Source organism: Neopelma chrysocephalum, unplaced genomic scaffold (genome assembly GCF_003984885.1).
Source record: "Neopelma chrysocephalum unplaced genomic scaffold, ASM398488v2 Primary Assembly neopelma1_96, whole genome shotgun sequence".
Taxonomy (NCBI): domain Eukaryota; kingdom Metazoa; phylum Chordata; class Aves; order Passeriformes; family Pipridae; genus Neopelma; species Neopelma chrysocephalum.
Window position 1 is genome coordinate 2,859,632 of NW_020897759.1, and position 25,882 is coordinate 2,885,513.

A 25,882-nucleotide genomic window follows, 5' to 3' on the forward strand; every position below is an offset into this window, starting at 1 on the left:
CAAAAGAAAACAACCTTATTGCTGCCCTTAGCTAAACACATTCTCCACACATGCTCTGCTCTAGGGAGGAAGTGTTATCTTTTACAATGCCTTTGCCTTTAATTTCCTCTCTTATCTTCCTAGTATCACAAACAAAAGGAACACTGTGAGCTTGCAGACAGATCAGGCAGATAAATTAATTCAGAGAGGCCATTCTTTCGATGATGTTTTCTTAAGTAGTGCTGAAGATCAAGGCTTATTACATAAGAATTTTTACTTCCAGGTGTAGTGATCTGTTGAAGCATTCTGGGCACCTCAGTAAAATTAAGGGTGTGTGTTTATGTATCTTTCCCCATCTTGCAATGTTCAGAGGAAAAACTGGTTTTGAATTAGTGCTGTGTTGAGTCTAGCTTGATTTTGGTGTAAACCTGCTGGAAACAGTTTTGTCGTCTGTGACAGTATCAGGTTATCCACAGTGGATCCCTGCAATCTAGCAAGCCTTGGTGGATCAGTCAGTGGTACCAGTTTGACTGCTACAGCTGGGTTTATCATTCAGCCTTGTGCTGGATAATGATTCTTGGGCATCTGTACAGAGATTTTCAGCAGAGCTGATGGAATTTCATAAAGAAACTTGTTCTTTAATAACAAAATTAGGGGCACGGTTCTGTATTTCAGCTTAGCATACTTCCTCGAGCCAGCAGGCCTATATGGAATCAGCTAATGCTAATTAATCAGGGCAGCAGGATGGGGTAACTCTCTAGCAGAGAGCTTAGTATGGGCTTCCTGCCCCAGCAGCTACCTGTGTTGTTGGCAGGTCTCCCCACTGACATGGTTAGTGCTTGCTCGGGTAAGTGCACCTGAGCTGTAAAAATGTAATGAAATTATGGCACTGTAGTGGTTCACAAATCAAAATTCCCAATCTGGACAAAATGATGTAGTTCCATGATGTTTTTCCCTTTAAAAGAGGAGGGATCTGCCTGATGTATGTCTGTGCCTTTTGGGCTGCAGGGTAGATGTGCTTCCCTCGGTGCAAACTTGGGTGTCCTACAGAAGCATGTATGGGATTCATTGGCCCATCGCTTAGAAGGCTTGAGCAAGGAATTATGTGCAGTTTGATTGCTCTCTGAAATATCTCCATAATATATAACCCTGAAGGTCTGTGCAGTTGCACAGAGCTTTATCCAACCCAACAGAAGTGCATCTCATGGAATCACCCTGGATTGGATTAGGACAGCTGTGTCTGCACCTATGCTCAGCTCCAGTCTCCTCCCTCAGGAGCTGTCGGTTCATTTTAAGACATACAGCAGGATCAGCTGAACGCTTTTCCCCCCAGGTCCGTTCACTCAGATGTGTCCTAATTAGGTCACTGAGAAAATCAAAGGTACAGAAACTGGATTGAGTGCTTACCAATTGGCTCCTGCATGTAACTGCTGTATTTTAGTTTAGTTTCTCCTAAGATGTTTCCTGATGTCTCTGAGAATGTTACCCATAAAAGGCAGGCTGCTTGTCAAGGAAGCAAGTCAGTGAACACATGAATATTTTGAGCCAGCGTGTAGCATTCAGTATTTATCACTACAGGAAAGAGCCATGTGACTTCTCTCTCACATGGCAGCTCCTTGGTTTATGTCTTACAGATTGGAAAATAGCGAAAGTATCCTGTAGGATCACTTTTGAAGAAAGGGCAAGGCACTGGAATGATCCACAGTGCTAACAACACTTTGCTGCAGATTGGTTCCTGCTCTTACCCCTCAGGAAAGCTCTGTGTGTGTGAAAACAATGGACTTGCTAAAGCCAGAGATGAGTTAATGCTTTACTGCTTAAAAAAAAGGTGTTCAGTGACAAGTGTGACCTCAGAAACAGCAGTGTGGCCTGACAGGCAAGCATGTTTAACCTGCCCCTTCGTGGAGTTGAATGGATTTTGTCCATGAAAGCATATGCTGTGTAGGGCTCAGTGCACCTCCTTTTTGGTGCAATTTGAGAGGGAGATGAAGGACTGCTGGAGCACTTCAGGGTATTGTTTCTTGGCTGGAACACACGTACTCCAAGACAAACAAATCTGCTCAATATTTTTATGAGTCTCTGAGCTCATTTGGTTCTGGCAGGGATGACTTGACTTCATCCAGAGAGACAGTAGGGGGGAGATCATTCCAACTTTCCCTTTATTTGGGTAGTGGAACATGAGTAACTTCTTCCCAGAGCTGGAGGGAGTTGCCTCAGACTCCTCATCATGCACAGTGTGTCATACTGCGCATCTAGAGCAGCTCCTTTGTATGGCCCAACTGCAGTGCAAAATGTAATTGCCTCTGATGGAGCAATTTCAGCACAAGCACTTTGGACTCTGTGGAATAACAAATAATAATAAAGAAAATAGTCTTGCAATAAATGCTAATCACACCCTATAGGATTACATTGAGTTTGTCACTAGATAGTAGATATTAAATGCAGAAATACTAACTTTCGCAGAACCTTAGAGAGTTTAGAGTTCTTTGTAAATATCTAATCTCCACTTTAAAAATACAGTTTATTTCCCAGTACAAATTCTTCATTATTTGTAGTTAAGGCTGAAAGCCATCATCATTTATCTGAGTCAGAAATGCCCTTAAGATTTACTAAGATGAGCAAATTCTGGAAACTGAGGCAAAGGTTCTGTTCTGCAGGTGAACCCACAAAGCCTCAAAGCCTGCAGAGGTGCGTGTGTGTGTGTGTGTGTGTGTGTGTGAGACCTTTTAGACAATTCTAGCTTGGCAAGATTCACTAATCCTCCTTTTTTTCTGACCTTTTGATCTTGATTGTTGCACTGTCTCCTGTTCTTCTGAAGCCAGAACTATTTCTGCCCAATTTTGTCTCACTATGTCTCTCTTCTTTTGCAGACTTAGACTGTCTTTGCAAGGCATTCACTGCCTGATATAAGTTTATAGTGCCAGTTCATGTTGTTTCAAGCTTGTGATCGTAATATTTATGTTGAGTGTGTGTCTCTGTTACACGCAAAATCAAGCTGGAGACTGATTCCTATTTCATTCTTCTTCCTAACCTAGCAGTGATTCTCTTGATGACACAAACCAAATAAAGAATGGAATTTCTATGCCAATCTGTCAATCATAAGCAGGCAATGTATTAGTCAAATTTTCAGAAGTGAACAGCAATATATTTCTGAAACCTGGTATCTCCAAAATGTGTGTGGACATTTGCTTTGGAGAACTCTGCATTTCTGTTGTCAGCTGGGAGCTGTCATGTCACGTTTATAATGTTGGCTTGATCGACATTTGACAAAAGAGGGCAAGAACAAAACTGGGTATAAAATGGGAAGCTTTTCAACAAAGAAAGTATCTTTCCATAGATAAGATTTGCAAAAATATGAATCACTGAAACTGTTCAGAATAAATAAGGAAAAACTGATTAAAAAACCTTTATTTTCAGAATTTCAGAAATGTTTATTTTTAATGACTTCAAAATAAAAAGTCCTTATGTCTGCTACTCAGTGGGAAAGTCCAAAGCTTACTTCACACGTAGGTGTAGCACTATTTTCATTGAGAGTTCAGGATGATGAGAGACCTGGCATGTCATCTGAATGTGGTGATGAAATATATCTGGCAATGAGAATTTCAGCCTGTTAAAGAGTGATATTTTGTAACATTACAAGCCTAATTGGCTTGAACAGAATTATTGAAAATAAGGAGGTAATAGCAGTGTTATATTTTCCCCGAATCTGAGACTTAGAAGGAAACAGAGATGAAGGTTCAGGTATCTTTGGCTCTCCCTTGCAGGGCCAGAGGCTCTTTGCCTGCTCCAGTCTCACCCGGAGCATGTGGGCAGGAAGCAGGTGGAAGGAACTGGGGTCAGCCAATAGGCCCAACCCGACATCGTTGTTGAAACGAGGGTTTGCTACTAAAGACAAATTACTTCCTTCTGCAAGGAAAAGAAGAAAGTACGGTGGGTCTACTGCAGTTCCTCTCTTGGGTTCCCCCAGGAGCAGGATGGCTTCATCTCTCTGCTTGGGCCATGAGCTCTGAAACAGGTTCCTGAGTCTGGCTGGCCTTTACCTTCATGTATTTATTAATGCTATTCTGTTTTGCATGAAATTTTTATGTTGTTGAATGGTTTCACAACCTTACAAGAAGAGACTATCTGATAACACTGATCAAGTACCCTCTTTAAAACAAGTGGCAGTTTGTGAGTGAGCTGAAATAAATGTAAAGTGTTTCCCTAAAGGAGATTTGGCAATAGCTGTATAGCACCAAACTTTAGACAAACCATAGAAAAGCAGTGACATTTTAAACTTGATCTCAGTCCAAAGCACCCTTGTTTTATAAACTGGTCCTCAGAAATATTCTCTTATTAGTAATAACACCAAAGCCCTGCACTATGTTTGCACAGGGTATGAATTTGCAGAGAATTTGGTCTTAACTTTTGCACTTAGAAATGGAAAAGTCACATTTATAAGAGCATTCTCTGTTCTTTCCCCTTCTTTTGTTGGTGTAGATAGGGGAATGGGGATAAATACTCAGTCCCTCTTTAAGCTCTACTCTAACCAAGCTATGATTCTTATCAATATGATTTTTGTGATAAAAGGTAGTGATTCCTCCACTTGAAATGCTAGCTGCAAACCTAGCCTAACCATTGAAAGTCAAGAGCCAACCACTTAAGCATTCTGGAGTATATTCATTAAAATATATATTTTTTAATGGAACTCTACTTATTGGACATGTAAACTGAGTTTTTGATTGCCACAACTAGGAGTATACCTTTCATTCAGTTGCTCTCCTGCAAGTAGAACAGCAATAAAGAAATTTATATTTGTATGGTCAGACCCAAGAAACTAGAGGAGGAGGAAAAATTTGAAATTTTAGTTTTAAGGCAGAATTTGATTGCTGACCATTGAATTTAGCTTTTCTGTACACCCTTCTCTCACAAAACACGTTACTCTGTAGGGCACGAGTCTCCATAGAGTGGCTGTGATATTGTGATCCCCAGGTAATTCATACCCTTGTGTGAGTTGACATGTGTGTACAAACAAGGGAAAGGAAAAAGCCGGCGGTGTGTGCGAGCAGGTGGGGAGGCTGGGAAGGGGTGAAGATCAGATGCACTGTTAGCGCTGTCGGTGAAAGAAAGGCAATTGTCAGGGCTGTGATTCCTGGCTGCGGCTGCTGCCTGGGAAATGTGTGTCAACACCACACAAGCTGCTACGCGGAGGAGGAGGAGGACGCGCCTCTCTTTGTCCCTGCTCCGCTTGATGCTGCCGCCTGCGAGATGCCTTTGTCACAAACAGGAGTGCTCATAAGACGTTGCTGTTTGCATTGCCATCTCCCCCCTCCAACCCAAACAACAACAACAACAACAGCAAAATCCTGTCTCTGGTATGTAGCAGTGAGATTATTGTTCTTTTCCCCGCTGCTATAAGATTCCAGGATGATTCAAGAGTGTATTTACTGGATTTGAGGGGAGTTGTTTGGGGGGGAATTCCACTGCTGCCTCAAAACCAGCAGTTTGCAATATCCTGAGCTGACCCTATTGAACATATTACATCAGGTCAGAAACATTTTTGTTACAGGAGCACAGCAGCCTATTCCTTTCACAGGAATGGTTTCATCTACTGCTTGCTGTTAGCTTAATAACCTTTTCCTACTTGAACTGTCCTTTCTGCCAGGTTATTTTTTTCAAGGAATCCCCTGGGGTTTGGCCATGAGCTGAGAGTGTAAGAGACCACTAAACAAGAAGAAAACCTCCAGAGAGCTTAGCTGAGCAACCTATTTAAGTAATAAAAACCACTGCGTTCGACAAGCCAATAACATAGAGCAAACATTTAAAGCACAGAATGCCAAACACTTGTCCGTAAACCTAAGTCTTTATTAGCAGCACTGTTACACTTATAAAAGAATATGATCCCTTTCTGAGCCTCGCAGCCTACCTGCATCCCTGTGTTAATTCAGGGCGCTGCTGGCTGGGCTTTGTGAGCGTTGCAGGACTAATCCCCGCGGTTCCTTGATTATGAGCATGTGCAGAGCAGCCCGAGGTACAGCCGTGCATGCAGAGCCAACACACAGAGACGTGCCTTGCAATGCCATGTTGGTGCATGTGTTCCCACAACTGAGGAGGATACAGGGAGCCTGCCTGCCTTGCTGATTTATCTGATGTGTTCTTGTTTCTGTTTCAGCATTCAGGAGAATTCCTTCAACACGACAGCTTTAGCAGAGTAAGTGAACACTTTAAAGATGTCCTTGTTTTTACACAAGAATGATGAGTTTAGTTATTGTAAAGAATAATTGTAAGTAGTATGTGAGAAGCCCCAAGCTATGTGTCATATATTTCGATTCAGTTTTCTGTAACCTAGCTATATTAGTGACTATGGGAAGGATTGCATGAAGCAGCTGCTTTTAAATGCTCTATGACCATTTAGCAGTGAATTTTCTTTTTTGGGTGAATATATGCTTGGTGTACATCACATGTTTAAATGCATGATTTTCAGTGTAGGATAAATCTCCTGTCAAAATATTACTCATTTCTGGCACTGAGGATCCTGACAAACACAAGTATGCCAGTTTTCTAAGGACACATGGTCTGTACTTACCACAAGCATCATTAGAGAAAAGAATTATTTGCAAATATTTTGAAAAAAACCCTATACATTACTTAGACAGACCAAGTCCCAGATATGTCATTTCTTCATAATCAATTCCATAAACTCATTAGAAGGCCTTTTGCACATATCATGATCATAAGGATATACATATATGTTGATTTTTCTTGTTGTTTTACAGAGACAGCAGGACAGAACAAGAGAGAACATCAGAAAGTTAGAAAGGCAAAGACTTTAGGAACTGTTACAAATGAAATAGTCTGTGCCTTGTTTTAGTCTAAACCACTTCAGTATTGGTGTTCTCTACATTATTATTTTGGATGCTTTTTATTATTTCAAAAGCTTTGGGGGAAGATTCCTCAGCAGTAAGGTGCCAAGCAGTTTTTCAGGAGGGAAATGATTTATAGATTTGTTTGTGCATTAGGTATTACACTGCTAAAATGCTCATAATTTAAAACACCCTTGTTGGACAGTGAGCTGTTTGCCTAAGTGTTGTGGGGACAGGATACGTTCTGAAAACAGGCCAAGTTGTAATTGTCTGAGCCATCCCTAGGTGTTATTATAATAACTACAGGAAAAGTAAGATTTCATAGGGATCCAAAGAATTTCCATTTCTTATATGGCTTTGCTTTATTTGCTTACATTTAATATTTTAACTTAGTCATGCATTTTGTGTGATTGTGGCAGATAAGGAAAGATTGCACAGAAGCTAATAAATCATTGAGTTTTGGGTTTTTTTGGGGTTTTTTGTGTTTTTTTTTTCTTTCCCATATTCCTATTAGTTAAGAGATGAATTGTGGTCTCTAAAATTGCGGGATGCTCCCCCTTCAGAGAAAAATAGCCAGATTATGGATAGTAGATTTTTCTCATTTTTTTTCTCCTTCCCTTTTCTCTGTCTCCACGTACATCCATTGTTTCCTGTAGAGATTCCCCTGGAGCAGCCCCCAGGCCTGTCTCGCCCATGAGGTTTCTGGGACCCAGAGGTGATGGTCTTTCTCTGTGGGGCTTAATATTGAGCCAAGAGCCAGGAAGGTATAAAAGCTGAGTGTGTGGTGCCAGCCCTGCCCCTGGGGAGAGGGGTGCAGACTGGGAGGCAGCAGAATGGCAGAGCCAGGCTGGGCCAGACATTGCCTGAAGGCTGAATCTGCCTCATTTAACTGTTGTTGGTTCTGTTTTGGGGGTTTTCATTTTTAATCTTATATTTCCAAATAGGAGTAGAAAAGTGCTTTTAGAAAACAAAGCGAGTGAACAATGGCATCTGAGAAGCATTGTCCAAATGAACAAACTTGGTTTCCAGAGCTAATTTTCCTAAGTCCTGTTTAGAGCCTGCCCCCAGAGCCCATGTTTGAGAATTGCTGAGGATACACAATTCTTACTGATTTCAGCACTCATTGTTTGTGCTGGCCATGTCTGAAAATAGGTTACTTTTATTTAGCAGAAGAAAGAGAGAGCTTGCCGTGCAACTTTAGACATCCTCATTTAACAATTTCTGTCTTTATTTGTGCTAAAGGCAGGATCAGGGCTTCCCAAATGATATGCAATCAGTGATACAGTACTTTCAGGAACATTTCTCCAGACAAGGCAAGTGCCTGGGGGTGCAAATCTTCCGTCAGGCCATGGATGCAGCCTGGTTTGGAAGTTGTTCACGTGAGCATCTTAAAGGTCAAGTCAGCAAAAGGGAGCAGTTTTCCTATGGCTGCTATGGAAAGGTGAAAATGGAAGTTAAAGAAGTTAATCTCATTAAACCAATCTCATTATACTGGTTTAATCTTGTTAAACCAGTTGGAAGAAACACACAGGGGCAGTACTATACAGAATCAGAGCAGCAGTCCAGCTAGACTGGGATCCCATTTCTGACCTGATTCTGGCACATGCCACAAGAGCTTAATGGTCTGTACTGGATGTACTTACTTTTGAGAGACATATCCATCAGTCTGTAGTTAGAAAGGGTATGAAGGAAAAGGATTCACACCACTGGTTTTGTCAAAAGGCCTGGTTTCTGCCCAATGTGGGATTTATGGGTTGAAGCTGTCCTGGCATATTCTCTGATGTTTTAGGAATGAGTGAGGTGCTGCTGCAGTTTTTGGTTGCTGGGAACTCTCTCTACTACATGGCCACAAGCTATCACCAAACTTACCAAACTCTTGAATATCACTCTACCTGTTAAATACAGCCAACATTGGACAACAAGATTTACAGGTTACTGGTGAGAGGGGAGGAATGTGTGCATGTCTGCTTTGATATGTGCAGACAGGTGCCATGGACACATAAGATTCATTTCTTTCAGAAGCCAAGGTAAAAACACTCTCTGCTTTAATGATGGATATTTGCATTATATCAGGAATTCATCTTTTTAAAGGTCCTGCTATGGTCCTAGCCTCCAACACAACCTTGTGTGAGTGAGATTCCTGGTTAATATTTATTTTTACACAGACATAAATTTCTGTTAACAATTTCAGAGTGTGTTGCTTCTGAACTTCCTCACAATCTTTTAAAATTACACGGTGGGCATGGTGTTCTCTCAGCCGTTATAGCTTATCTTTCCCATCTACTGCTATCCAGTTGCTCAAATACATTTTGTCATGTTCACTTAGGTTGTTTATAACTTGTCTTGTTTTATGACTTCTGTCAACTGCTAGATGCTGAGTTAGGATCTCTGCTTCTCAAGATCACCTTATAGCCAGTCATCTCGGGAACGTAACCTCTGGGGCACTTCCTTCAGTTCAGAAGTGTGCATATACAGGCTTGGTGGCTGGACCTGTGTTCAGTCATCCATTGTCCCTCCAGAGAGTGTTCCTGATGGCCAAGATGCTATTTCAGGACTGAAGGCTGCCAAGTGCGGTGACTTTGAGAGGAGGGGGTGAGTGGAACTGCTGGCAGAGATGCTTCCTCCCACCCCTCTTTCTGAGGCACACACAAGAGGAAAAGTTTGTCCCTTTAGGAGGTCCCTGGCCTTTGCTGACTGTTGCTTGGCCCATGGTGCCCAGCACGTTTGGTGGCATCTTACCCTACTCCTGTGTCTGTGCTGGGAGCTCTGTCCATCCAGCTCTGACCTTGGCACTGTCTCCTCGCAGTGTATTTCCTTTCTATTTTTTACTCCCTGTTAAACATTCCATCATGTTGTCCATCCAGGTTCCTGGTTCCTTTCACACTGGGTTTCCTTCTTCATTCCCCCATTATGTCCACACTCACACCTTGCTGGTGCCAGACACTCATAAGGTGGTCAGTGACAGATCAGAAGGGAAGGTGTGACTGGCATCCAGAGGCAAAGGAAACCAGATTTTTTCAGTGAATTTATCCATTTTGTACAGCAGCCCCTGTCTTCCATCCATTATCCTACCTTGCCTTATGGGGAGAACTGCGCTGGCTGCAGGAATGTTGTGTGATTAAGGGGGATCTGCAACTGTAGTTCTGTGTTCCAGTTGCCAGCAGCAAATGCTTTCATCCATCTGCTGATGTATTCAGGAAGTGTAAACACTTGAGTGTCCCTTTAAATATTTTCTGCTGCAGTCTGACTTTTGATATAGACACCAGCACAAGACTGGTGGGAAAGAGGAATATATTAGAAACATTGACATCAAATTGCAACGCAGAGCTATGGATGTATCACCTAATGTGCTCTGTTCTGAGCGGGGCAGCTCTGCTCAAAATTTAAGAAGTCAGCGAAAGTACAGGCTGCTTCCCCCATAATGAAGAGACTCCTCTGCCAGCAAACTCCAAGAGATCCAGGCCTGCTTAGTGTCTGTGCCCTGTGAGTATGAACTGAGGGTGAGGAGAGAGCCTTGACTTTTCCCCAGATATAGTACCAGGCAGGGTGTATGCATATTTTATGAGTGTATGCATATATATGCATGTTTATTTGAGGGCAGGCTGCTCCTAGGCTTTGCAGGTGTATCATCCTGTGAAGTTCAGCCATGCAGCCACAGTGCAATGTTCAGCTCTGAGTGGTTGTTGTTTAGCATATTTATGCAGATTTCTCTTTTGATTAGGCAGCCTTAGGACAATTCTGTTGTTTGTAACTTAAGGGGATGTAAATGACTACGATTCTTCAGGTATCTTAAAAAATTCTGCTAGTTCACTTCTTTAAGATTTAATGATCACTTTATAACTTAGTTGGGGATTCTTTTTCCTGCTGCACGAAGAATGACTGCTCTTTGATAGTTAATATTTTTGTGAGTTTAGGAGAAAAAAACCTTTAGATAATTGTATCTAGTAATTTTTGGTTTTAAAGTGAAGTATATTATATGCAATTAAAATACAGAATTTCTTGCAATTTTCCTGTATTTTTATGGTAACATCTGAATCCCTTGTAATTATTTTCATCTGTCTGAAAATGGTAAACCGAATTGTGCACACTTAACATCTCAAATCCTCCTCTTCCTCTGAGGTTTAGACTATCACGGAGCAGTTATGGCATTAAGGTGTGAGAAGAAGAAATGTGTTTATACTTTGAGCTGCACTGTCATGTTACTTAAAAGCTAAGTTTCTGCAGCTGGCAGAAAGTCAGCAATTATCTTGTATTCATTTTCAAGGTGTGACGGGGATTCAGACTCTGTCCATGAAGATCAAGCAGGCAGTTCCAGTCTCAGGTATCCTACTCTGTCTGAAATCCATTGGCAGCAAAAGAAGCTGCCAGAGTGCTTCTGTTAAAGCATTAGAATGAAACTTTTATTCTCAAGGGAACGCAGAATTTCTGGGGTATTACCTGCAAAGGCCATTATTATTTCTGGGAAACGCATATTTGTCTTGTATACTTTTGTGTAATCAATATTAAGATTAATTACTGATGTTATTATGTGAGTAAATATATTATGGTCTGTATTCTTAACTTCACATTGTATTACTGTCATTCAGATGCAGCTTTGGTTGCTAATAATAATTTTACTGTACAGCAGCTGGTTCAAAGTAGTGGTAAGTGGAGTTTTGCAACTGTGCAAGGATATGCTGATTGATGAGTGTCTCTGTGAAAAAAAAAATCCTTCAAATTGTAATTTACCTGAAGTATTCTTGAGGCATATCTCTCTCATGGCTATGTTAGTATATGTTGATTGCTAGAGTGTGCAACTTAACCTTTCAGAAAGATTTTAAAGTCAGATCATACCTTAAAATTAGCAGCACTTGTGCACATTGTTGAGATGCCCGTGGGCTACAAAGCACCCTACGCTGTAACTATAACAACTGCCTTGGAGCACACTTGCAGAAGGCATGGGCAGCAATGGTGTTCAGCTCCACAGGCACCCTGTGAGCATCCATCTGGATGGTGATGGGGCACAGATGGAAAGCGAGTTTGGCAGCTCAGAATCCTTGGGAGAAAACATTGAACTAGAAAGTTACGCTTTCTAAAAAAAAAAAAAACCCTCAGGGAGATTTAATTCAATAGTCCTTGACTCCCTCAGTTGGGAAAGTTTCATACCAGGAGAGAGGTCATCTCTCCATTAGGATTTTACCAGCTGAAGCTAACATCTGAAATTCCACCTGCAAACTAAGCTACAACCAGGGATTTTGGAGCAGTAATGCCGACCTGCTTATCCTGCCAGCTGATCAGGCAGCCCAGCATCCTGCATTGTGGAAACGTTCCTAATGGTACCAGGGAGACGCCACCAGGGGAAGGCGTTAGGCCAGTCTAAGGCTGGAGTGGCTGGGCGTGGATAGGACTAGTAAGGTCTTCCTGGGACAGCTTGCACATTGCAGGCTGGGTGGAGATTGCAAATGTCTGTCCCAGATTCAGTGCTTACCTGAGCATCTATGAGTAACAGGGTCTGTTTAAACCCCCAGGTGTGCTGTTATACAGGAGGACGTTTTCTCCAAACTAGGAGCACATGGCACTTGTCCCTTCCACCCAAACACACCTCTGGCTGTTCAGACCCTACCTGAATGGCTACCTCCCTCACTTTGTTCAAAAGCCCTCAAAACCAGAGCCTGTCAGAAGGGAAGTAAGACTTTAGAGAGGAACTGTTCTATATAATGACATTCTTGTGAGATTACAACTTACTGTGAATCATTGGGTGGGGAAAGGTCTTCTGCATGAAAGAGACAGCTTCAGATTTTATTTGGGGAATGTGAGCTACAGGGCTGAAGCCAACGAGTGCCTAGTCTTATTTAAGTAGCTCTGCAGTTGAATGTGTAATAACGCTAACAGTAGTTTAGACTCACGTTACTGACATATGCAGTGTTTGATGTGTAGACCACTCAACTCAGTAAAAGCAATATGCCATGAATAGCTAAGCACTTGTTGCTCTTTTTCCTCCATAATGTTTTGACAGGTGTCTGAAATCCTGCCTGATGCATTTCAATTTTACTTTCTTACAGAGATGATGATAACAAAGAAAATTATCCGGACAATGGTGCTGTCTTAGAGGAAAGGCAGCTGCCTTTGCAAGAGGCTCAGCAGCACAGGCAGCACGCTGTGATTGACTGCGCTCTAAAGCCTGAAATGGGCAACTTAAAGCTGAGGAAACCCAAGCCCATTGCAAAGCTAGAAAATGGAAAAAGCCATGAGGAAAGTCAGGTAAAGAACTAAACTTACCAGGGGTAGGTTTGTGGCACGGTGTCTGAGCAAACATAACTTTTGAAATGCAAAGTGGGACCCCCTGGTAATTCCTGATGTGATCAAGACCTCACGATAATCTACCATGATTTTCAGGGACCTGCAGTCCTGGAACCATCCTGTAACAACAGACAATTTCTTTCAGCCAGGGAATTGCAGAGAGGGCTGTGTTGCAACCACTGTCACAAGTGAGTGCAGAGCATAGCAGAAGATATCTCTATATTTTCTGTGTTTCCTTGCACCAAATATAAAAAACTAGGTAGTTGCAGCACTTGATTAGACATTTTCTGTTTTGTTTGTTTGATTGAGGATCTTTTGTGCTGATATTTTGGCTACCGACAGAGAGTTTTAATACTTTCCCTTTATATTAATTTCTGGTTTTCTCATCTTTAAATAACAAGTCTATTCCAATGCAGATTCTAGTAGCAGAGCTCTTGCTCACAAGCTTCACAGGTTGAGTTGAGGGGAGTAGAACTATAACTTTACTGAAGGGTATGAAAGAAGACAGCTTCTGCTGCTGTCTGTGGAGGTACATTTGCTATGCCAGCTCTAGAGTTACCACCTCTCAGCAGCTGCTGATAATGCCTCTGTTCTTCCCTGGTGCTTCCCAAGTCACGTCTGATGTGCGGTGTAAGGGATAGAGGTCTGGTGCAGATTTAACTCCTCAGCTAGAAATATTCTCATATCCAAGAGAGTTAATATTAATGCTGGGAGATTTGCTGGTCTGCAGTAGGCACAAGGCCTGATATCTGTAAATACAGATGTCTGTATTTACATATCTTCTTTGATGTATAATGTATTTGGCTACATTTTCTCTCTCCTCCCTTCTTGTCTGTGGATAGAAATTTGCAGAGCTCTTTCTGCAGGGCTTCAAACCCGTCATAGAGTAGGAATTATTTTGGACCATTTTTTCAAGTTTATAATGGGATTTCATCATTTTGGACAGAATGTCTTACCTGCTAAGTGAGAACTATTCTTTTGAATTCCAGAAGGAAAATGAAAAGCAAATGGCATCCCAGTGGTATTATCACAGTCTCCTACAGAAGGAATATCAAACTCTTTCCCCTTATCTTTCTGCACGTTCTTCTGGAGCTCATCCCAGAGATAAGCAATAACTGGCTTTCTTGCAACTGTATTGCATTACTAGGAAATATTATTTAGACTTCAGGAAGATGAGGTGTACGTGTTTATCAACTGAAAAGAAAAATGGTGGGAATTTTGACCTATGAAGAGCAAGCAGAGGCATATCAGGAATAGGAATCATGAAGAAGTCGTAAACAGGGCAAGATCTGCCTCACAGATCATCTGTTGTTCTTTCAGCTACTTCCAAGCCCCCTGTCTGCCTGCTCCCTGTGTGTGTCCTGCCTGTATCTCTCACCCAATGAAAGCCAACACAGCACAGATATACTGCTGTGTAGTGTTTTACACGGTCTGAAGTGGTTATCTGAAAATGTTGATATTCTTTCCTGGGAAACTTTTGAGCATATAGTTAGACTGCCATAAAATGCCAGTGCAACTTAGGTATGCAGCCTCTGGAAGGAAAAACAGTGTCAGGCAGATAATTTTCACGACTCAAGGGCTTGAATTAGGAAAGACAGAAGTGGTCCTGGGCCCCCATGCTGCCGCTTGCTCCCATCCCTGGCATAATGGAAGATGAGTAGGAACCATTTTAGCTCTGATTTATGGGAGTACTTGAGGATGAGAGTAGTGCAGAGCTTTGAGTGTAATATGCAGCATAAACACAAAGCAAACATCCCTCTATAACAGTAATTCCACTCATTCATAGTGGGAATGGTATCCTAGTACCATGGGACACTTTTTGATGGATATCCTATATCTAAACCGAGTTCAGTGGAGTGTGCTGTTATGGAAAGAGTTTACCCCTGGGAATGGTTTGCAGAAGGAAGCTGTTTTGGAGAAAACATCTACCAAGCCTTTATTCTCATTAATAAGGATGCATGTGCTCCTTGACCCTGTGTGCTCACTCGCTGCATCTTCAGCTACCTCAGGGGCTTTTGTTCTTAAGGAAGCAAGCATCTGCCTTGGCTTCATCAACAGTGCCCAAGAAAAACAAGATTCTTCTTGCAGAAGAGCCCCGAGAAGGGTTTGTTTTTATGTGTGGGCTCTCACTGGGATCCTTGGTGTGTTGTGACCTCCCAAACCCTGTTGCAGCTCCCTATGTTAACAGCCCTAGCTGGGAACTGGCAGCAATTGCTTCTCTCCATTTTGAAGCTGAAAGCAAAGTGCTGCTGTGTTGTTTCTAGTGGCTGTTGTTCATGTGTGTATGGCAGGTTTTTATTATTAGAAATGGGCCAGGTGATGCTTTCAAAGACTGTGCAACTGCATATACCTTCCTTTGGTGACACAGCTTGCCACCAAGCCACTCCATGGGATAAATGATGTACTTACAAGGAGCTGATGTCAAGCTGAGAAACAGCACTTGCTGAGTACCTGCATTTATGAAAGAAAAGCATGACGCACTGCACATCATGATGAAACAGTTCATCCTCATTTTCCTGAATTTATTGATAGAGTGCTTTTTCAACAGTCTCCTCACTTCCCCAGCCTGACTTCTTTGTGACATCAGAAGCAATGACAATGTTGCAGTGACACTATCTCTTTTAAAGGTGTTGCTCTGATAAGACAAGGAACTATTTGCTATTCGCTCCTGTGTATTATAATCCCGTGAGATGTTTCTTTAGAGAACTGTGCCTTTAAAATTAGAATAGGCTCTTGGGAGGTAAGTAAGTTTGCTGCATGTGTTGGAAGGATTAAAGTCTGTTTGGATGGGAACCATTTTTATGTGCTTTTCTAGTAGAGGGAATCCAAGGGATTTCCACTGTAGAAAGGTCACTGAGAGGGAACAGACCACTGTGGTCGAGTAGAGGAAAGGTGGCCAGCTTGGGGATTTTGAGCTTCACAAGACTCTCAGTCTGCTGAAGTGCAATTCCTGTGCCTCTGATTTTTTTTTTGGCACAAATGTAGTACTGTGGTCACGTACCCTAGGTCTTCATGAAGATAAGGTTATTAAATTTACACTGATGATTAACAAAACCAAGTGCAATAAAAGAGCAGTATCAGGTGACTCCACTTGACCACTTGTCAGATGATAAAATGTCACTAGAGTAAAACTGCTTTGCATATTGCGTGCAGTTATTTCTCTGGGGGCAGAACTGGGTATGGAAGCAGCTGTAACCCTTCCAAACAAAGTATGGGGAGAGAGGCAGGCTGCTGGGATGTGATTACACTGCTGCACTCCAGCTATTTGGTTTCTTCTTTCCTGTGGTTTCATGAGTTTCTTTAGCAATTCTGCAACATTAATCTATAGAAAATCAAATTAATTAGGATTTATTTGACTTCAAGAGGTGAAGAAGCATGTGCCCAGAACATACTCCAGGGAGTCACTGTGAGAACAGATGGTGAGGAATAAAAAGTCTGCTTTCCTTGCCCAATCCTTTCTCCTGTCACTCACCTTTGATGCACAGTCATGAATATAGATTATTAAATGAGTCATCCTCAAATTCCTTATTGATACTTAGACATATTTATAAAAGGACACTAAAAATGCTAGCTAATAGGTAGAGACAGTAAAAGTTCAGTTTTAAAGTTTTGCTATCAAGGTAAATGACTATAAAAATGAAATGGTGGCTTGACAATCAATGCCTAGAGCTGGAAATGCTGAAGACTGTAGAGTGAAAGTATTTTGAGTATAAATTAAGGGGCAAATTTGACAACAAAATTGTGTTTTTAAGTGCACAGGAATCCAAAAACCAGAGCTGATGTTGACACATCAGCTACACAAACTCACAAATGTGTCAGGCAGTCTGCAAGTTCTGCTCAGTTTTCAGGAATACTCTGTTTATGTTTAGGCCATAGCTCCCATCACGGGTTAAACCTCTTCAATTCACTGTCCATTAAATGTACCTGCCTATTTTCTTGTAGGGACTGCCATTTTCAGGAGGTGTAGGAGGCACTTCTGCCCAGGATTCATTTCTGGCTATTTTCTATGTTGACACAGCACCATGAGGTAACCAGGGCTGTGCTCCCAAGTGCTGGTTCAATGTTTGCACGGTGCTTCCATTTGCAGAGAAATGGAAGTGTTTGTGTGTTGAATAAAGGATGCAAGGCACTTTCTGGAGTTCAAGGAAAGATTAAACTGCTCTGTAACTACAGCAGTATGCATGTACTGTAATTCAGGTGCCCTGACAGAGATGGGTTATGACATGCTGTGATTTTTTAGGGGGAATTAGATTTTTTAAAGAAATTTAACTTGCAAAACAGAAGTTTATTTATCTCAACATGTGTGTATCCATGATGGTAATTTTTGGCTGCTTCCAAACCACATAGTGTTTTGTGTACAAAGCAAATATCATGGTGGTGATTATGCAACACTGAGACTTCTCAGCAATGCCTGGAGATTTCCCTTTTCACAGACTGCTTAGCAGATGCAACTTCATTGTAGAAGCTTCACCCTCTCTAGTGAAAAAGAAACAGAAATAAAATAGAAGACAGTACTCTACTGTTGGATGCCTTTGACGCATCAGGAATGGATTTCACTGCTCTTTAGAAATGGAGGTTCCATCAAGGGTGTTTCCCTAGGGTTACTCGTTAACACCCTAATGACACGATTTATGAGCAGTAACAAAGACATAAAAAAGAAAAACAGAAAAGAAACTAACAACCCCAAACCACCCAAGTCCTCAAACATCAAGCCTGCAAGCGTTTCTTGCCAGCAATAATACTCTTGTCCTCAGCTTTCCCTTTCATCTAGCAGAAACCATCTGGAATTGCCATGTTCTCTCTGCCCTCTGAGTTGCCATCTGAACATTCCCACCCAAACTTCTTACCTCCATGCATCCAACCATGCTTTGAAACTGAGGCAAAATCAGACAAATTGCTTTACCAGGGAAGTGAACATTGTTGTTTTGCAAAGCACATCGTATTTTAATTTGATAAACTCTTAGACTAAAATACTGGATTATAAAAGCTAATAAAGAAGCAGGAAAAAAGTCCCACTTTGATTATCACATTTTCAAAGAACTTCATTAACTTACCCCATTGCAATGCAAGGGAAATATTGCAGACCATTTTATAGGCAGGAAAATCAACATATGCTGAACACATCTTGTCACAGCCCTACAATTGTTTTTTGAAAGCTTGGAGTAAAATGGGTACCTTTCTCATTCCTCTTCTCTTACTCAGTTTGTTGGACTGAATTGGCTTTTTTATTTTCTGTGTGGCAGGTTGGGTGATGTGACATTTTTTCTCCTCAATGCCTTTCCCTCCTTCTGCAGTAATAATCTATTTGTAAAGCTACACATATTCTAGGGAAGGAAAAGAGGAAGGTGGTTAAACCTTACAAATCTTATTTAAGTGAACTGCATTTGCCTTTGTCAGCCAGAATTTTTCTGGTGATAGCCAAGTAGTAAAATTACTGATATATGAGTAAAAAAATTCAAATGAACTCTGTGTATAGTACCTCTTAGCTCAGAAGCTGACATCTGTTATCTAACTAATAAACAGAAAATGGGTTACAGTCTGCTTTGGTTTCAAAAACTGTTTTCCAGAGAAAGAACATACTATTTTGTTTAGAGCATTTTCTAGTGTGCGTTTTGTGTTTTCCACATGTTTCCAGATTACTACCCAAAAAAAAGAACAAAGATCCACGATCAGCATCCAATCTCAAGGAGCAATTTTTTTCTTGAAGGAAAACGTTCAGCTAAGCCTGATTGGTACTGACAGGGCACATGCAATTTTTTCTTTTTCTGGTGTGCTTTGTGCAGGAGGTGGAATGTGCATTGCCAGGCCTCCCGGAGTGGCAGGGGAAGGCTGGATCCTCAGCTAATGACTACACACAGAACGTGACTCTGAGGTGCCAGGAAACAGTCGTGAGACTTCAACCAAGGTAAGCCTTGGGATCAGACAGCACATTTCACTTCTGATTAACTGTAGGAAAGGCTAATTCATTTGCTGCCTTTTGTATAAAAAATTCAGACTCCTGGCTCTCATTGGCAGTTGTATTCTATATTTATATGGCTAGGGTTGTTTGGAGAAAGTGGAAGGGATAAAGATAAGAATGCAAATTTCATCATTCTTTAAACCCCTTTACATTTCAAGCAGGAAGAACATCCTCAGTTCAGAAACTTCAGTTCCTCTGTGCCAAGTTTCAAAAATATCTTGCCATTTCTTTTCTTTTCCCCCCAGTGCTGAATTACCTCACTCTTTCTCAGAGCTGTATTCTAATTGTGAAATGGGAATGGGAACCTGCACACCCAATTTTACCATGGGTATGCATTTGTGTATAGTTTAGACTCTGAGTGCTGTGGCAACTGGGCTTGTTCTAGTGCTGGGAAGGGTACAGTGTGTTCAGGTCAGGCATTAAAAAGTCTTGGTGGCAGGTAACTCAGCTGATGGTCAAGCAACTCAGCTCTGATAACTATTGAAAGTCACAGTTTCTACCCTGATCCTTCATGGTTCAGCAAAAGGCTTAAAAAGGAGTTTCAACTCACCCAGCGACCAGTGAAGGTGTGTCCTAAGGATAAGATTTAGTTCTTTCTAAATTTGAGGGCGCTTCTTTATGATTTTTGCATGCTGAGGTGCTGGTTTGGCCCTGCTGTTCTGTGCACAGAGTTTTTGGCAGGTGAGCCAGGTCTCTGCTCTTTGTCTCGAGGTGCATGACAGCCTTGGTGCTCTATGGAGGGACTGAAGCAGTGGCAGTACATCACAAGGATGCTCAGGGCACAGCCATTTGCCATCTAGAGCACCTTGGCTCCAAGGTTTTTGCCATCCAAAGGCAATTTGGTGCTTTCTATGAAACGAACTGGTTGGTTTCACCACAGCTTTTAGTAGGCAACATCGTAAATCATATTATTTTGTGCTCTCAAAGGAAGGTTTAGCAGAATGACCAAGCATATAATTCTCTTGGACAAAGAACTGCTTTTGCCCTACAGTGATTGTCTGTGCAATTGAGACACTGCATCTCAGAAAGAATTTCTAATTAGGAAGCCTGCCTTCTCTTTTTCTGTCATTCTTTATGCTAGGAAAGAATTGCAGGGTTTTCTTGTAAAGAGGAGCTTGATGAGTTTGGTATCATAGAGTTAGGCCTACCTACTGGCTCTGCTGGTGGGATGGCTGTGTATGGGTAGATAATAAAGTAACTGGTAATTTCGAAAGGAATGTGATGAAAGGAAAATAGGTAAGAACCAGAGTGTGCATGGATAAAACAGTAACCACAGCAAAGTTCCCCTGTCCTCTTCAACAGTTTGGCATTTTGAGTTTGCTTGGTACTAAACCATTGTTCACTATGCTATTTATTCCTGCTTAACAGGGTAGCTCCTCAGAAAGTCTGCTGTCTACAAGGGCTAAATCTGTTAAATAATGGTACCTGGATTTACCATCCTAAGAGCTGTGAAAGCGCAGTGATCAAATCTCAACTCTGTCCATGTTTTCGTTTGATTATATTACAAGAAAAAAATAAAAAATAAAAAAGTAGGTGACTTTACTCTCAAATAAGGAACTTTAAACATGGAGTAAACAAGTATTAACACATGGTCACTGGCATCACACACACACTTCATTTACTTTAACTGCCCTTGCAAAAGACACTCCCGCCACCCAGCCAGGCAGGGGACTTTGAATCACATATGCTGGAGTTACCACTTTCAGTTTGAGGGTCACTGTGTCAGTGACTCCCCTCGAGGGCCACCACCAGCTTGCCCCATCCCTCTGCTGTCGGCCAGCTTTGGCAGGGCCCCATTTTGGCAGTTCAGTGTCCCTGTCTCCGCTCACACGGGCCTCTGGCACCGGGACCACAGCACTGACTCATGCAACAGGCTGGGACACTGCTGCCAGGGAATGATGGGACACTGCTGCCAGGGAATGACATCTTGCCTTGTTTTCTGCCTTCTCTGCTGTGGACATGGCAAAGGTTAAGTATTCAGGTTTGGCAACTGCCAGCAATTGTAGCTGGATTTGGACAGAACACATCTGCTACTCCACTAAATTCGAATTCCACCCTCTTCCACTGCTTTTGCTAGGTTAGTGGTAAAATTAACCATGCTTTGGAACACTGTATCTGCCTAACTCATAGACTAAAAGCTCTCTGGTCTTTAGGAGGAGATGGGCACGCTGCTGCAGAGGTGACCCTGGGCAGGCTCTCTCGGTGTATCAGATGTGTGTGTGTAGGATACGAAAAGGATTTATTTCTGTCTCATAGGAAGAAGCAAGATTGATTGTTTCTAGTGCAGCTTGTTGTTACTTCTGCTTTAATTTAGAGTCTGCAGATTGATATAGCTCTGTCATTGGCCTCATTGGAGTTTAAAGGTCTCAAGACCTCTGAACTGTACTGAGTTTTTTAAGAAATCTGTTCCGGTGAGTGTGGGGCAGCTAAAACCAGGGTAGTTTTAATTTGTCTAAATATGGATTAAAAACTACTGAGATATGAAAAACTTTTCAGTTCAGTCCAGTCCCTGTTAAACAGAGAAATCTAAATTCAGGGTAATCTAACAAGGGATGCTCATAAACAGATATGTGACAGAGAAGAACATAACAGGCAATGTAAGAGCAGCAATCCACAAAAATACGACTTACATATGTGTGGATTGTTTTTCTTTAATGGAGTACTTTCATTTTAGGATAACCACCGAAACAGTAAAGGAAAGGTTTTGTGGGATTTGAGGGAAATGGAAGAATAGACTTGGTGAAGAGGTTTGCAGTGAGAAGAATGGAGAATACTGTCTTGTTCTTGGCTAAGCTGTACTTGGCCTGTGAATCAAGGATTTCAGTTTCAAGAGGTGTTTATCGTGCATGATTCATGAACATCAGGATCAATTTAGTATATGGAATTCCACCTGCATAGAAGGAAACCTTTACATTTTATTCCCAGAACATGAATTTCTAATACTATTTCCAGTGACTACAGTGAATGCTGCTCTGGTCATTGTGTGTGGCTGGGTTTGGATAAGAGAGTAACATAATTTGCATCTTTGATAGATAAAAGTTATTTGCAGGTCCTGGGAACAAATAAAGAGAACTGCCTTTTTTTTAGCAGAGAATAGGAAAGCCAGTATGGAACAATACATATGATTACAAAAAGCTGCTCCTGCCAATTGCCTTCTCAAAGGCAATCAGCAAAACTGGTGTGGATTGCAAGCTGTGTGCACTTACCTGAACAGGGGGTGGTGTTTCCTTCAGCTGCCTGTTACACAGGGAGGAGGCTGAAACAAGGCATTCTCAGGCAGTGGGAAGGTCAGTGCTTCAGAGAAGGCTGCATTCCATCTCAGTGTGGGAACTACACCTTGGGGTTAAGTTTTCTGCCAAAGAAAAATCCCTGAAAGTTCCCCATCTTTCCCATTCCCCAAATAAAATAGGAATGGAGTGGTTTCATTTAACAGGACTCAACTGGTCCCTGGGTTGGTCCCTAATTTCTGCAGAGGCTGTAGGGTGGCAGTTGTTGTCAGACCTATGACTATTCTCCAGGAAAACTGGAAATGCCAGTAGCCCTGGGCTGCCGTGGTTCAGCAGCCTCCCAGGGTGTCTCTGATCCCCCAAGGAAGGCCAAGCTCTAGCAAGGCTTTTGGTATTTAAGTTTTCAAGGCAAGTAACTTTTTAGAGAGCCGTTCAGGCGGGAACTCCTTTGGTTTCCAGGCTTTCTGTTGAACAGCTACAACTCAGGGATGAGTGGGAGGGAGCAGCGAAGCTGCAGAAGTGCTGATGTCCCTGTGCCATATGGCAGACCTGCATGGGTGAGGCAGAGCTTGTGAGGCTACATCCCCTCACCTGTACAGGCAGCCAAGTGAGCAGGGAGAAAGCTGGGAAACAACTGACCACTTCCTAAAAACAGTTTCTTCAGAAATCTTGGTGTTAAAGTACTGGTGTTTCTGGTTTCAGTGAGACTTCTTGTACCAAGGTATGGAAAATTCTCTGAGCAAGCTTTTGGGTTGCAGTACAACTAAAGAAAAAAAAAAGAAAAATGGGGGAGGGGGAGAGGATAGAGGAGCAAGAAAAGAATAGCATCTTACTGTAGCCCAAGTAAGAACTGCTCCTGGTGAGTATGAGAGGCTTTCATAGTAAGAAAAACAAGAGCTGGCTGTATTACATAAGGGCTGTGATTGATGAGACAGGCAGTGCTACACTAGCTCTCTGTCAGAGTGCTCATTCCATCATTCAGGGATTGCCCAGGGAGTAGCCTTGGGCCCTTGATGGTGTTTTTCCTCTCATTTTTCTCTCTTTATGTTCACCCCAAAGCCTGCTGCAGTTCTGCACTGCTTTCTAAGGAGTCAAAGGCATGCTTTTGAAGCACCCACCTGCAGCCCTGTATGAAGGTGTTTGGATTTCAGAATGCTTTTTGCCATTTCTGGAGGTCTCAGAAAGGACCTTTTTCGTTTTCCTGGTGCTGAGAAGTGCTGGTTGTGGGTTCTGCCTTTCTGTGAACTCATGTGATGTGATCTCTGGATAGGTTGAATCAGTCCCCTGACAGGGTACTGAGACACTGTCACCCCTGTGAGCCACCCTAACAGTGGGAAGGGTAGAACTGATTCTAGACTGGAGACAGGGAAGGAGTGTTGGGCCAGGATAGACTCACAGTGAACCTGGAAAAGGAGTTTCATCCACAGAATACTGTGTGGTTGGCTGGGAGGACTTACCCTGGCATCACCAGTGCCAAGACCCCGAGCACGTGTGGCATTGTGATGCATAAGCATCTAACTCAGCTGAGGATGGGGCTACTGTGATCCAGAGCTGGACTGGAGCAAATTTCAATTTACAGAATACAATGCTCCTTTTTGGGTTCCATCTAGGAACTGTGATGTGAGTTTGCTTAGGTTATCTTCAAACATTTTGCCTAGCTTTTAAAATTATGTGGTTTTATTTGAATTTTATGCAAGTTTAGAAGTGATGTCATGCATAATTCAAAAAATTCACATGTTCTGGTCTGTTTTTCAAATAGCACACTGCTCATGCAAATTGATCTTCCCCTTGAAGTCTGGTAGGAGCTCTGTTATGATAATTAGTATTTAGTTTTTTTTTTTGTTACTTCCACAAGCTTCAAATGTACATATTACTCATTGCATCTTTGCCATCTCTGTCATGGAGAAGAGGATAATTCTGCCAAAGCCAGAGTCTATAAGGGAGGGTGAGAGACCAGGCCTTTCATGTTTTTTAAAGGACCATATAACACATATTTGAGTAAGAGCCACATAGAGAATTCCATTCTCATTATTTTACATGATGTAAATTATACAAAATAAGGGTGCCTGCAATTATTCAAAATTTTAGCTAAGGCCTGAAATAATTTTAATGTACTCAGCACAGATGGAAAATTAGGGCTTGTTCCTGCTGCTTTTGAAGTTAATGGATATTTTGTGATTGACTTTTAATGAGAGTAAGATCCAACCCATAGTTATTAAATTGTAAGCCCTGTGTTGCCGGGTGACAATCAGAAAACTTGCATTTGCGTAGCAGAGCAATTAGTCTTGGTGAAAAGGAAAAAGCACACCCCAAAAATCTCTGGATAGAGTAAGATCAGCTCAGCATACGGTGTTCATGTAAATGCTCTTCACACAAAAATAGTCACTCACCTTAATGATTTCAGTACCTCCAGAATCCAAAGAATACAAAACTAAGAGCATCATACTCAAGCATTTTTAGTGAAAAAGAAACAGTAAAATGCATGACTAAATGCACCCCCAAAACAGCAGACAAGAGCATCAACCTGAATGAGACACAGGTGGTACTTCGTGGCTGCCGTAAACATTTTAATCTCCAGAGTGCAAGACTCGTGGGTGATACAGCTGTGAATTATGTAGAACTTCATATAGTGCTGGTATGAACTGCTGCTGGCATTTAGGTTTTGCTTTGGTTTGGTTTCTTTTAAAAATTTAATTTGTTTTTCTTTTTTAAGGAGATTTCACATTTGCTATGTTATGCACCTTGAAAGGAGGCATCCAAATGAGTACCAGAAGTGTTCAAATCTGGCATATGTCCTTTTCATCCTTTCCTTTATGTCTAGCTCTAGTTCAATGCAATAAATCACTCTAAATAACTTTTCTTCATTAGTGAATCAGTTCTTCAGCTATTTGTAACCTTGCAGCTCCCTCATTACATGTTATTAAAGCAAACTACAAATACTTCACTCTTTCCTATTAAATTAGTCCTTTTACTGTTCCCATGTTTTTCTCAGTTTTCTTTAACTCCCTTCTGCTGTCTCCTACTGTCCTCTCCACTGGCTAAGAGCAGGGTTTGGTTGTTAGGCATTAACCTTTTTGCACCTGTAATTTCGTTTTCCTTCCTTTCTCTTCACATTATGGAGACATTTGCTCTTCGCTTTCAGGCAAGATGGCACAAAGAATATATATGTGGAGAGCTAAATTAGGGGTGTAGTTAGGTGCTTGTTCAGCAGTCAGCCAAGGCACCCTGCTGCTCAAGTGTTGTCAGAAATCACTCACATCTGATCCTGTACCTGTGTGCCTGAGGGAGGTGCAGGCTGGCTGGGCTGAGACCTCCCATTCTAGTGCTACATGAGCCCTTCCCAAAATGGCTCATTTTTGTTCCTATGTGAACTGCACACCTTGGATCCTATTTGAAAGCAAGTGATTGTTCATCTTGGTGTAGCTACCTAGTGTGTCTGTTTTGATAAGGAAAGTGCCATATCCAGCATTGCAGTCTTTAAATGTCTCATAAATCCACGAAGAACTACCACAAACTATGAATCTGTCTGTACCGGTTTTGAGGTCTCTAGAGACTTTTAAAACTATCTGGTTTTGCTGGGATGACTCTGAGCATGG

The 25,882-nt window shown here is 41.8% G+C and overlaps 1 protein-coding gene across 3 annotated transcripts in view; it reads left to right on the forward strand.

Moving 5' to 3' along the window:
• The first annotated feature begins 5,052 nt into the window (after positions 1-5,052).
• FAM13C (family with sequence similarity 13 member C) overlaps positions 5,053-25,882 on the forward strand; it is a 51,936-nt gene continuing 31,106 nt past the window's right edge. For 2 of the 3 annotated variants that reach the window (XM_027694122.1, XM_027694120.1), the window contains exons 1-4: positions 5,053-6,169; positions 11,086-11,142; positions 12,863-13,061; positions 18,884-19,005. In XM_027694122.1, the coding sequence (XP_027549923.1) occupies positions 6,108-6,169; positions 11,086-11,142; positions 12,863-13,061; positions 18,884-19,005 (440 nt within the window). In that variant the 5' untranslated portion in view covers positions 5,053-6,107. The remainder of the gene's footprint in view (positions 6,170-11,085; positions 11,143-12,862; positions 13,062-18,883; positions 19,006-25,882) is intronic. The other variant, XM_027694121.1, reaches the window with a different exon arrangement.